Source organism: Vairimorpha necatrix, chromosome 2 (genome assembly GCF_036630325.1).
Source record: "Vairimorpha necatrix chromosome 2, complete sequence".
Taxonomy (NCBI): Eukaryota; Fungi; Microsporidia; family Nosematidae; genus Vairimorpha; species Vairimorpha necatrix.
This window is the reverse complement of record NC_088817.1, coordinates 1,359,052-1,373,180: the sequence shown is the minus strand read 5'-3', so window position 1 is coordinate 1,373,180 and position 14,129 is coordinate 1,359,052. Positions and strand designations below refer to the sequence as shown.

At 24.4% G+C, this 14,129-nt stretch overlaps 3 protein-coding genes across 3 annotated transcripts; 1 reads left to right on the top strand and 2 right to left on the bottom strand.

Annotated features, from left to right (window-relative positions):
• Window positions 1-4,167: 4,167 nt before the first annotated feature.
• Window positions 4,168-4,806, bottom strand: VNE69_02261 (uncharacterized protein; the record flags this gene model as incomplete). Its single annotated transcript, XM_065472815.1, has 1 exon — window positions 4,168-4,806. One exon carries the CDS (start codon window positions 4,804-4,806, stop codon window positions 4,168-4,170), a length of 639 nt encoding a protein of 212 aa, XP_065328887.1.
• A 2,289-nt stretch (window positions 4,807-7,095) lies between these two features.
• VNE69_02260 (putative SP-containing protein) lies at window positions 7,096-7,784 on the top strand (the record flags this gene model as incomplete). The annotated part of the gene is made up of 2 exons (XM_065472814.1): window positions 7,096-7,485; window positions 7,545-7,784. The coding sequence occupies 2 exons, from the start codon at window positions 7,096-7,098 to the stop codon at window positions 7,782-7,784; spliced, it is 630 nt and encodes a 209-aa protein (XP_065328886.1).
• Window positions 7,785-12,955: 5,171 nt separating this feature from the next.
• VNE69_02259 (uncharacterized protein) lies at window positions 12,956-13,639 on the bottom strand (the record flags this gene model as incomplete). The annotated part of the gene is made up of 1 exon (XM_065472813.1): window positions 12,956-13,639. One exon carries the CDS (start codon window positions 13,637-13,639, stop codon window positions 12,956-12,958), a length of 684 nt encoding a protein of 227 aa, XP_065328885.1.
• Window positions 13,640-14,129: the final 490 nt, after the last annotated feature.

Genomic DNA, 14,129 nt, shown 5'->3' with positions numbered 1-14,129 from the left:
GCCTCATTAAAGGTATCTTTTACAACTTATTTAGTACTTAAGCATAATAGGCCAAAAATGTTATTAGATTTTTCATGAGTATCAGTATGTCTAAAAATTATAATATTTGTCCTCTAAGCTGCGATTATACAATTCAAGAATATAATATTAAAACATGAACATAATAAATTATAATTTTTTATTTGAAAAAGAGAATTTAAACGAAGCTTCATACTTTGTGTTAACGAGCCGCGTTTACATGTTAAAATAGAATTTAAACAATAACTAATTACTATATGCAGTTACTTGGATGTAATAAATTTTTAAAATCATAAAATGTGTTCTCGTTAATTAAAAAGATGATTATGCAACTTGTGTCGTGTCCAGCACAAAGACAATTTTCTTAAAAGATATATACTAAAGATAGAAATGATGTTATTTTCATGCTAAAATATTTTATTGCGTAACTACATGGAGGTAACCCCTGGTATTTTACTAGGGTAAGATCTCTTGAGAATACTTTGAATACCAGCCGAAACACTCAAAAAATCTTCAAACGTCTATTAATTGAGGAATTTGTAACACTTTAGTCAAAACTGGAGAAGAAAAAATTTAACGAGTCACAAATTACAGGCCCATAGAGTTCGATATAAGGCGGCTTTGGTGTTACATACGATTTCAGAAGTTCTCTACGTTGCGACTGAATGTATCAACGCGCTCTTTAGATTGTTAGCTATAAAATAATATACGTTTGTCCATTAAGAGGATATTAAGTTGATGGTAACACGTTTATTCCATAGTAAATCTAATCAAGATTGTAGTAAGGACTCGAAAAAATTTTAATCTGTTCAAATGAAAAAAAAACATCATAACACAAAAAACAACCTTCATAGTTTTAAATCCTTCGAAATCGTATGTAAGATTTAGCTATATTTAGTTCAATAAAAATGTAACTAATGTAATTCTAGTAGATATCACATTGAAAAGAACTTCTATAAACATAATAACTATAAATATAATTATTTCTATCAAGTATACAAGATCTTCAAGATAAAACAAAATAAATAAATCTTTTGTAAACAACATGACTAAAACAATGAACAATATGAGTACGTACAGCGAACTAAAAATTAACGTTTTCATGTGAATAAGAAATATATTTTCGATTTTATATATACGGGAGACTTTTTAATAAATAATATCAAACTAAATAATAGAACGCCATCGTTGACATTAGCACATTTAAACATTGTTATGGAGCATTGGATATTGAAAAATCGTAAAAGGCAAAACAAGATTTAATGACCAATATAGGAGATACAAGAACTAAAAAAGTTCCATATGAGCATCATAATATCAGGAGATCAGTTTACATGGTCGTTTGAGCTTAGAACATGTATTATTTAGAAAAATATAAAAATTAACATAAAAAAATGCAATCTTAAGTATTATAGAAAATTTAAGATATTGTTTTCTATTTTTTCGTTTATTAATATTTAAATGCTATAACACAAATATGAATATATAGCACTTGAAGTTGAGATATTAAGTTGCATGTACGGCTGTATTTACCCACTAAAACCCCCTCCATTAAATTCTAATGCAGCAAGCTCGCATTTTATTTAACTTAACCATGTATTCGAATTCTAATTATTCTTAAGCATCTAAAATGATTCACAGATGATATAATCAACGGGCATCGGTGTCATGTCAGGTAAAAATAAAATTGTTTTAACACGACAGGGATATACTTTAATCTTGGTCTTTGACGCGCTCTCTTACACACCACTTCATTTTTTTCGCATTTTAAAGACTACGTAAACGCTTTTACGCCCTTAAGGTCTTATCCGCAGCACTACAGAATTTTGTGGCATTAGACTGCGGAACATGTGCTTTACTTTTTTTTTAGATCTTTATTTGGCGATATATACTCTTTAGGTGCTCATCCAAGGTTTCTTGTAACATGTAGTTTTTGATTTATCTTATTGTGAATTTGGACCTTATTGTATCGTTTTTATTATGTGTTTTGTTATAGCATCATTCTGTTCTGACTCTAAACAGGTTTTATGAATATAGCATTATAATCGATACATTTAGTTTTTATAAAAGACCAAATGATCTTGTTGGTAAAGAAAATTCAATGCCCAAAAATGACATTCAGTCTTTAAGTATTTATACATTGGGGGGGGGCTGCACAAATTTACTATAACTAATTGAATAATCAAAAGTGGCGTAAAAATTGTAATAGCATAGAAAACTGGCAAAATAAACGAAAACAATTGTGTCGATTTTTTTTCAAAAAAAAAGCATATTATTTAAAACCCCGCTGAATGAATGTATATCTTCGTAATACGCTTTTTTTCTAAACATTTTTTATCCATATAACGTAATTTTTTTAGGGATTGCCTGACGATCAAAGCGAATAGGAACTGTAAATAAATAGAATTAGCGTTCGAAAGCAATTTTGAATATTGTTTGATCAATTTAAACTAAGTGGTTTAACTGATCAAATTCTTTATATTTGTTGGTCTATAGTCCCAATAAAAATATAAGAGAACGCGATAAAATTTGAAGTAAAAAATAAACAAAAAAAATTTTAGTTGCGATTTTATTTGAAACAAAAAAAATTTATAAATCAAGTTAGTACGTAAATATTATTTATGAATAGAAAGGGTATGTGTTTGTATAAAAAAATGTGTTATGGTCGATACAATTATTAATAATTTTTTAGCCGCTGTTTTATTATAGACCAATTTCGTTATTTCTATGTATCTAGACATACAATATTCAAAATAGACAAAAAAGAGTATTATGCTATCATATTAAAAAATTAAAAAAAACTTTGAACTATCATAAAGACCAATTCGATGTAAGAAGAATTAATATCAATTTCTTAAAAATTTTTAAGAAAATACTAAATAAATTCATTTGGTATATGAAATATATGTTAACATTTTTTTGTAAATATTAGATGTATCAGAAAATAAACATATTGAAGGTTTATTTTGCTACTATATGCTCTCTCTTTAATGTACAAATAAATTTTTGTTATAACCATTATTAATAGAGCTCGTTTTGTAATATTGTATACAGGTCCTATAAGCTGACTTGTAAAAGATTCTACCTCTTATATTCAGTCATATATATTTATATTAAACTGGAAAGGCTCTCATTACGTATTATTATAAGTAATAAAATTAATTTGGTGTATGAAAAAAATCTTTTTTTTTTTATTTGTTGTTATTGAATAAAAAAAAGTAGTAAATATTAATCATATAATTAACCATCAATCTAAAAAAAATTATAAATTCTTCAAATTATACTGTTTTAGAATAATTAGGTTATCATTTACATTTTGGATGTAAATCCAAGTTCATTTAAAATTGTTGTCCTCATATCAAGACTTAAAATACCAACATTTATCTATTTGTCATACGCATACATTTTTAACTTAACCTTTAATAGTAGAGTGCAAAAAAACCAAGAATATATATTAATATTATTGCAAAACTAGATTATTCAAGCAATAGTTGAAAAATAAAATATAATTGAAATTTTTTCGAATTAATTGGACGAAATTAAATATGAAAACACGATAAAGCTTATAATGTTATTGATATATCTAATTATTGAAATTTTGTAAGTTATATAAAGTCAAAAAAAAATAATAGTACCCAAATAAAAAGCCAAAATTCCATGGAATTATAAACTTATACTAACAAACCATAAAGACCATAGAAGGAAGATATAGTTCTGTAATATACCTGCTTAAATACGTACGCTAATAATAATTATACCGTATAACTCAACAAAATATTATTTTCATGAGGCATAATTTAGATCATAGAGGATAATAAAACATTACATAGATATTTAGAAAGAATTATAAGAACGTTTCTGCAAATTTTTAGCGAAAAAGACAACATCTTTATACTCAAATAGGCATGTTAATAATCCCATGAAAGTGTATACGATAAATTTTTTTTTAAATAACTAAGCTATTCTATGCGGTAGCCTTTGTTTTAGATATGATAAAAGAGAAATTTAATGTACATTTTTTATGTAATAAGTAAACTCAGACATATTGTACATTTTATTTACAAAAAAATTATACATAATATAATGTATAATAACATAAACTCTTTATTCTGATTATATTTAAGAGTTAAATCAAGTAAGGTTTTTTTTTCATTTTAAATCTTTATATACAACGGATTCCAATTTACCGATTAAATAATCATAAGTTTTTTTGTTATAAATTTTTGTTATTTTCCATGGACAATGATTTTTAGTTCTAATATTAACTTTCGTTTTCATTATTTCAATCAATTCCTTACTAAATGTAGTATCTAACTCAATATACGAAAGCAAATAAATTAGTTTATAACACTTAAATGCTAGTGATTTCAAGAGTAAGTACGGATATTCTTCATCGTCGTCTTGTTCAAGGTTTTTAATAAAACTATTTACATACATATAAAAATTATTCAAAGAATAAATTTCTCTTCTCATTTCCCTTGACTTAACAATTCTTCGAATCTTTGATTTAAATGCTTTTGATTTTACTAATAAAGTATAGAGAATCCAAGACACGATTCTTAATTGCGTAAAATCAAGTTGCCTCAAATCCAGTACATCTACATTAGAAAAGTAGTCAGAAGTGTTACAAATAGAACGATTCAGTGTTAGTTTCTGATTAAAACTATTAGTAAAATTTTTGACAATGTGATTGTTGATTGTTTCATTGGTTCTTATCGTTTCTTTCATTGCTAAGTCGAGGGCTTCTCTACCTGTTTTACAAAAACTATAAAACAATATAAACATCATTGGGGTTTTTTTTTCAAAATTTTTAAATAAAAAAAATTTATAAGAGACTCTATTAAAGTATTCTTAATTAAAATCTTAAAAATACAACCATTACAGTCTTCTCTTTTTGCATGTTGTGTACAATATCTTAGGCTAAAGTGTGTAATTTTAATTAATAAACGTAAAAAAATTTATTTTGACACATTTAATTACAATTTACATTTTTTTTTCATTTAACATATATTGTCATCAAGCTAGGTTATTTATTTAATTTTTTCCAACTATAACCAGAAATGTTTAACGTCAAGTATTTTTATAAAAAAAAGGTTTTGGTAATAATCTGAAGTTTTAAATGTCAAAAACAAATTTCTCTAATATATTGTATAATGTCGATCATTGTAAAGCATGTCATTTTTCCTGCTTATATAATAGAAGCAAAAGATAGTGATCGTTTTACCAATATTAGTGTTTGTTATACTTAAATCCACGTAACATAACTTAAATAATAAAGCGGATAGTATAATTATTTTAACTCCAATATTATTTTTTGTTATCCCACATACAAAACGAAAAACACAGATAAAATTATGTTTTATGTCAAGTAGATTCTGAATATACAAATAATCTATCAGAATAGTACAAGCTTTATCATCTGTAATTCGTTGATACAGTTGGTGAAGAAAAATCGCTAGCTTTTCAAAAATTAATTTATATAACACTTTGTTAAAAATTTAAGGATTAAACGATATGTAAAGAGCATAATTAACATAAAAACATAAATTTACAATAAGATTATAGCAAAAAAAGTTTTTTAATATTTTAAAACACATGTATAGCTTTTTTATATTATGAAGCGAATGTTTTAGTCTTAAAATAATTACAACTTAGTTAACGGTAAAAAACAATTTATTAAAAGGGGAAAATCAAGACATCTAAAAAAAAGTGCTATCGAAATCCAAAATAAACCTATGAAGCAGTATAAGCGTTAAAATAAAAAAAATTATACCGTCAATTTATCTTTAAACTATTATTGTTATTTAAATACTTGCGAGAACGGTAAAAGTATTTATTTAACATTGATTAATTATGTATATACACAGGATCTTGTCGTTTAGATTTATTATTCAAAAATTAATAGTTTTTACATAGAAGATATAAAATAGATTGTATACGCACGGAAACTAAATGGGATCATGCTTAGTGTCAACTCAATCTATATGATTTAAAAAGTCAATGTCTGAATTACATAAGTATATAGGAAAAAAATAGATATTTAAGGATTTATGACCAAAACCCTTGATAATTATACTGTTGTCAAAAGTTATTGATAGCAAAATTTGTTACCCAATTCAGATCCTATGACAATTCCTTTAGCAATAAATATAGAATAAAAGTGTGCGGGTCTAATAAAAATGTAAATATTGATTTATAATTTTTGATAGATATGTGTGTTATTTTACTTTTTATTCGGTTCTATGTCTAATATATGAGATAATTAGACAATATTCCATTTATTCCCTCTGCTTATTTTAATGAAAAACTAAATGAAAGCAAAATAAATGTTAAAACATTTAAATTATTTTCATAATAATGCAAAATTTACAAATGAAAAATATAAAAGCATCTTGTGTTTAAAATGTTGATATAAGGAAACTTGATACATTTTAATATACCTTTAACTGAGGATTATTGGTTTTCTTAAAAAAAAGTTTTAAAGTCCCATTTATAATTAAACTAGTATTATTTATTTTTAAAATCGTGTTTATAAACAATTAGATGTTTTATAACATAAAAAATATACAAAAAAAAACGATAAATCTGCATCATTACCAAGAAAATAAAATTTAGATAAAAAGTATGTTATTAGTATTTATATAAAAAACTTTTCGTTAATACTACTATAAATAAGACGTAATTTTAGTTTCAACATTTGATTTTAGTTAAAAAGTTTTTTTTTATTTTTTTTATACGTTTCGGACTTTATACTCGCCTTAAAATCTTGGACAAAAGTATTATGAAATTTATTTGCTAAAATAGAAAAACAAAAGCAAAATAAATTATGAATATCATTTTTTTCCGATGAGACTAAAACGGTATAGTGTGTTTAATTTATTATGACCTATGTATAAAAGGATTATTAAACAGGTTTAGCTATTTATTTACTAAAAATAAAGTATCAATCATTGCCTTACATAAATTATGTCGAATACATTGTTTAAAATGGTAATTTTTATCTGTCAAATTGTAATATAAGATACATATAAAGGCATTCATAAATTTTGTTATTCTAATAAAAATTATTTCTCCCTTATGTTATTTCTACTCGTTTCAAAGATTTTTTGTACATCGGGCAGAGAATTATTTCATAAATGGATAAACTCGACGTTGCAAACAAAAGAAACAATAAATACCGAGTCGTTAAAAATAGTTCCAAGCGGTGTTATTTACAAAGATCCCTTAAATTATTCATCTTGTAATTCCACTGAATACTTTTCTAATGTCGAGTCACTTGACTTAGCTCAAATTAATTATGATGATCTAAAGGCCGCGTCTAAATTGATTTATTTGCTACTTAGAGAAGATAAAAATTACAAAAAAACATTAAAAAAGATGCTTGTAATTGATAATTTGATACAGAAAGTTGACAATTTTGAAAATTTTCATAAATACGTCTTATGTTTTATCAGAAATATTAAATTAGTAATGACGAAGAACATTCATATTTATTCTTAAAATCATTAGCTTTTATGAATTACAAGCTTATTTATACACTTTCGTTTATAGAATTAAATGACAAGACGTGTAGACAACTTTCTATTATAATTAAAAAGTCAATGAGATTTATAACGAAATGGAATTGTCAATGGCAAATACTGCAAATATTTAAAAATGACATGGATGAACTTTTAATAAGATTATGCGAAATCGCTAAATACAATGATTCAGATTCATCAAGAGAATATAAAGTAGGGGAGTTTCGTAAAAAAACATATAAATGATTTTAATTTTTATCTTTCTAGAATTTTTTATACACTCAATTAATTGATTATTTTAAAATTTTTATTTATCAAAATTGTACCTATTTATTAGCAAATAAAAATATAAAAAACCAAATTTAAAAGCTTTAAAATATAATAAAGTCTAATATAATAAACATCGCACAGATTTGCAATTGTTTTTCACCGTTTATATTTTACAGTTCGAGATCACAAATTTAATCTTAGAAATTATATCCAACTTCATATCAAATTTGAATTTTAAGAGAATATTTTAGATTTGTTAACTAATTATTTTTAATTTATGGTACCATGTGAAGATTTTCTTGCTTTAAATTATAAATGAACTACTCAAAGTATATCAGGAACAAGCTAATGTGCTATAGTCTATAAAAAGCATTTAGATTTTAAATTATTATTATTATTACTTGATTCTACTTATTATTTTTTGACTTGTTTATTTGGATTTATTTTGTGAATATTATTTTACATCTATGTCGTATCTGGGTCAAAACAGCGTTAAAGTCTTTTATGCTAATTTGCATTTTCATGTTGAAAATCCTTATATCTAAGATAAATACGGGGATTTTCAATGTATTTGTTTTGTGATATCTGTACTAATTTTTTAGATCCTTTTTTTTTGTTGTGTCTAATATATATATATATATATATATATATATATATATTTAAAATTCGCGTTTCCGCATACCTTGGATGTACCGTCTTGTAAATTGTATGATTGACACGTTGTTATTAAATGAAGAAACTTAATTTCAAACAAGAACATGAAAAAAAAACAAAATGTCTTGATATTTGCAATTTCCCTCATAAATTTAAATACATGATTTACAGTTTTTATAATAGTTTAATCGACCACAAATAAAAAAATAGTTATTGTTTTATTTTATAGAAAGATAAATAAATGATGATCATAAAAGAGTATGTAAAGACTATTTATAGAACTAAATTCAAAACCAGTATATGGCCACAAACACTTATTTAACTTTGAATATTTTAGAAAAAATGATATTCATAATTTAAATTTTTTATAAACACCTATAAGCACAAAAAAAACGAGAATGCATAGTACAAAAAGAAACATTTTCTTTCTTTTCTATCGCAGTAATCTTTAAAATAAGACTATGTAAAATTATCGTTTATATTTGACTTTTACTAAATGAATCTTAAAAATGGGTTTTAAGATATTTAATTGAAAAAAATAAGCCTTAAAAACAAATTCGTGCTTAAATAAAAAAAATTTTTGCTTGTTTATCTTCTTTGAGAGTATTAGAATGCTTTTTTTGTAATATTATACAATATTGAATAAGTGTACAATTACAATCATGAAATCAATCAAAAGTAAAATATAATCATAAGAAACAATACAATTATTTCCATTGAAAAGGTTAAAAACAATAAAAAAATCACCATTTAAATTGGAAAATGTTTTTTAGAATAAAAAATTACAATTCTATTTTTAAATCATATTTAGTTACAGAGCTTAATAATTGTGGTCTATCAGTTTCCCACCAGACCGAGAAGAATGTTTTAAACAATGTTTTTAATATCCTCTATATCCTTTTGGGCATGTATTTCTTTTATTTTTTTCTGAGGAAAAATATTTAAATTTTTTCCTTTTAAAAACATTGTTGGAAAACTCAAGAGAATACTTATAGACTAGTATTCTCTGTTTTTAGGCAAATATTAAGACCACTGGAGATCTGTTCCCTGACAATAAATATAAAAATTTTATTGAAAAGAAAACGATCATGCCCAAAAATTTTATTATTAAAGTTTTTACTTGCAATATTATAACATACAACTGTCTTATAGTCACAGTAAAAAAAATTTTATTTCATCATAAAACTGATTAATATGGTCATAACAAGGAGTAATCATTTGATTCGAGTATTCTTTTTTATGTTTATTTAATGTACAAGGTCATTTTATAATTAGCTTAAAACGAAAAAACATAAAATATTTTATTAAAAATAAAAAAGTAGTCTAAACCAACATAATCTAAAAATAACGATCCTAAATACGGCAAATTTTCAAAAAAATACTATGATCTTATTAACAATATTTTTACGTTTTTTTATACAATTAATAAAGACAATACTTTTTAAAATTTATTTTCTAATAATTCATTGTTTTGTAAAGCAAGAGTTTATGCCTTGTTAAAAAAGCATTGTTTTGTTACAATAAGATCTAGAATATTTCCCGACTAGCACCGAAAATCTTTTTTTATGTAGATTTGCAAAATTATTTCGCTTCATAAATTGTATTAAAGTAATTGCTAAGTCTTTTAGCAGAACTTTTTAACTTGTCTCTGGGATAATGTATAGTTTAAAAAACATTTTAATGCTAATTACAACTGGTATGTGCTATTTTTTAGGAGCAAAATATTATATGCTTCGAAATAACCCCATGTTTGATCGTCTCTATGTAATTATTAAGACAAGCTTACAATATAGAAAATGTCGTTAAAATATTTTTGTTTATTTCTTTAAACTTGCTGATCGAAAAAAAGAAGATCTGGGTCAGCGCTATATAAAAAGTAACATTGGAAATATGTATGTCTACAATGTAAATAATATTTTGAATCGCATTTGTTAAAGTATATTACATCTTCTAACTCTCTCAAAATGTTCAATAAATTTATCGTTTTATGATAATTTCGTATGCCATCGAGTAAAAACAATTTTTTCATGTTAAGGTCTATTGTATATTCGATGATTTTTATTCAATCAATCAATTGTGTTTTTAGTATAAAAACACTGATATCGATTTAATAACATTGCCGCATTTTTTTAAGATATGCATGAAAAAATTTGAAGTTTTAAATGTCTAAAATGTATGTAATTTTTCAAGAAAAATTAGTATAAAATCGAAATGACATTTTTACATTAATGCCTATAAATAATATGATATTTTGAGATAAACAATCCACGTCTATAATAAAATTAAAAGTCAATAATAAAATCCAGGTAGTTGATAATATATATCAATATATAAAAAAACAAAAAATATACTGTAAATAAAAAAAAACAATAGAAAGTATTTTAAAATTTTTTTTCTAAAAGCTTACTTTTGCATTAAATGATGTAAACGACATACAAAACCTACAGACAAAAATGCTAAATATAACAAATTCTATTCGAAGACTTAGTTAAAGTCGCTCATAATTTTTTCAATGCTATATATTAGAAAGGGGTTTATTTTTTTTATCTATGTGTAAATAGACAGGATTTTTTCTATTTTGCTACAAAAAATAGTAAACCCAATATAAAAATTAACAAAACACTTCGCTTTTTGCTATTTGTTAAAAAACTTACAAAGCCACCGAGATAATATTTTCCTAGCACTAAAAACTACTTTTCTAATGTAGATGCACTTGATTTGTGTCAAATTGATAATTAAAAATTATGGATCGCGTTTAAAAAATATTTATTTTATATTGAGAAAAGAGAAGCTTTTAAATAATAATTAAATAATGGTCAAGTCAGAAAGAATGCGATGAGAAATATATATTTATAATTTTAATATGTTTGCATTGAATTTTGCAAAAAAAAAAAAAATAGAAACGAAAATGATTAAGAATATCCGTAGTTGTTGATGAAATCTACAGCCTTGATAATCCCAAATCCTCTTATATTTTCTCGTTTATTTTAAGACATGTATTAAATAAAGATCTATCTATCAAATGGGGGAATCTAAAAACAAAATCTTATAGCTATTGATAATGGAAAATAATACATATGAATGATCCCCATTTTGTGATCTTTAATCGGATACCAGCATATAATCTTTAAGAAAAGAATACTAAATGTAAAAATTATATTTTGAATATTCTTTTTTAGCTTAAATCTTTTATTCATTTGGTTTTTTTCCGTAATTAAAAAGACAAATCGTTTATTCTACAATAAAAAATATATGATAAACATACTATATAGTGTAAAATAAAAATACTAAGCTATAAATTACATTTAACCATCGTTCAGCATTGATCCCGATTTGAAAAGCGAGTCCTCAAAAAATTCAAAAAAAAAGAGAAAAGTGTATTTATAAAATTTTTGAAAAATCTTAACACAACAACATATATTTAAGTGCAATTCAGTTTACTACTATTTTAGCAAAATAATAATTCGTCAAATTTTCATGAAAAGTGTAAAAAAATCGAAAAATCAGGTCCAATATTAGTTCCAGAAAAGTTTTACGATATAAATTTCCGTTGCATTTTTGATAGGATTTTTTTGAAATTATATTCGATGAATTGATACAAGATATGGCGCAAATCTAGTATTTTTTACATTAAAAAACACTTTGAGAGAGTGTTTTTAAAACACAATTCCAAGCATACCATCTCTTACAAAATAAAAAAGTTCGAAGGGAGAAATACACATCTTTTAAAAAGATTATGAAATAAATTTTTTTTTAAAATATACTCATATGTTTATTTAGCATTAATATAAGAAGTTACTAGTATTATAATGTTTTTATTACGCTTTTTGAAAAATTATTTTTGAGGTTAAAAATTTTTGCCAACGGGATTAAATGTGGATGTATTGTAACTCATAATCTAATAAACATCAAACTAATAATACTCATTTTGAAAGTCGTTAGACTAATATATTTTAATACATACTTATTTTAATATAATCTAATGCCTTTTCAACTCAATCACGTATGAAAAATAAATAGACTTTTCTATAAAACAAAAATTCAGTGTGCAATAACATAAAAAAATGCAAAAAATGATAAATAGAAAAATTTAAGCAAGTACTATATAAAACATCAAAAACAAAAGAAAAATAAAGTAAGTCATTAATGTCGTCTTTGCTTAAAATAAAATTCAAATCGATCAGAGCCTTATAATTACATATTATTCGATTAGAAAGGCAAAGAATAGACATTCATTAGTCTACGAATATGAGCATTATAAAATTAGAGTTACTTGGTGCGCAAAGAAATGTTTACAGTAAAAGTTTTATATAAATTAGTGTATTTTGCAACAATTGAAAATCTGAGAAATGACTTAATATAGAATCTAATTGTTTTTTATAACAATGTTTTTACATATATTTTTTAAATAAATGGGCATAAATAATTTAACTTTGTAATGATTATGTCATCTTTAGTAATTACAAATTTAGCAATACAAGTAAAAGACAAGTTTATTGTTTTTTATGGAAATAACTTCCCCAAGGCCAACCATAACCACCATGTTCACGATTAATAGCCCCTTCAATTGATAAACATAATGGGTAATAGCTAAAAACTCTCATTAGCTGATATAATTGCCATTTACATGTTTTTTCAGTCTTGATCTCAAGGCTTCTTTTTATCAATTTGGACACAAAATTTTTCGCCTGTTCATCTAATTCGATATACGAAAGTAAATAAATTAACTTATAACTCCTATATGCCATTGATTTTACAAGCAAGTACGGTTCCCATATTTCTTCGTCTATATCTGATTTAATAAAACTTAATACGTACATGTGAAAATTCTCAAAATTATCAGTAATATTTATCATAGGCTCAGTTTTTAACATTTCTTTAAGTGTTTTTCTGTAAAGCTTGTCCTGTCTTAATTCAAGATAAATAAATTTAGAGGCTATTCTTAGATCTTTATAGTTAAGTCTACTTATGTCAAGAGGCTCAATGTAAGAAAAGTATTTGTCAGCATTACAAGATGAATAATCTAAAGAATCTTCGCGGACATAACGACTATTTGGTACAAGTTCCATGGTATCTGTATAAATTGTCGTATTGGTACGTACTAAATTTTTTGTCCATGAATCAAATATTTCTCTGCCAGACATTGTAAAAATTTTATAAAGAAATAGAAATATCATTGGGGGAAAAAATAAATTTTGAATTTAAATTGATATTTTATATAAACCTTATTTATATTGTTTTTAGAAATTTACAATTTATGATTTGGTATGTTTTTATGTAATATAAAGTTTGGGATGAAAACTTATGATGAGCAAATAGTAAATTTGGAAAACATAAGTGTCATGCTGTAAAATTACGCAGACCATCAGAATTACCACCCATAATAAATTCTGTTTTTGTCTGGTGCAAATGATGTATTTGACACTTTGAGTAATTCAAACAATTATGTTACAAATATGCGTTTTACGCATTTTCGTACAACTTTTGTTTTACTTTTATTTGCCGCACAAAATGCTACATTTTGGATGGAGGCGTTTACGAAAAGTATTTAAGACAATTGAACAATAAAGGGCATAATGAGCAATAAACAATTATCAAATAAACCTTTATCTTCTAGAAAGCCCACTTTTACTTGTCTCGTGACCAACTCGACAACAATAAGCTTTA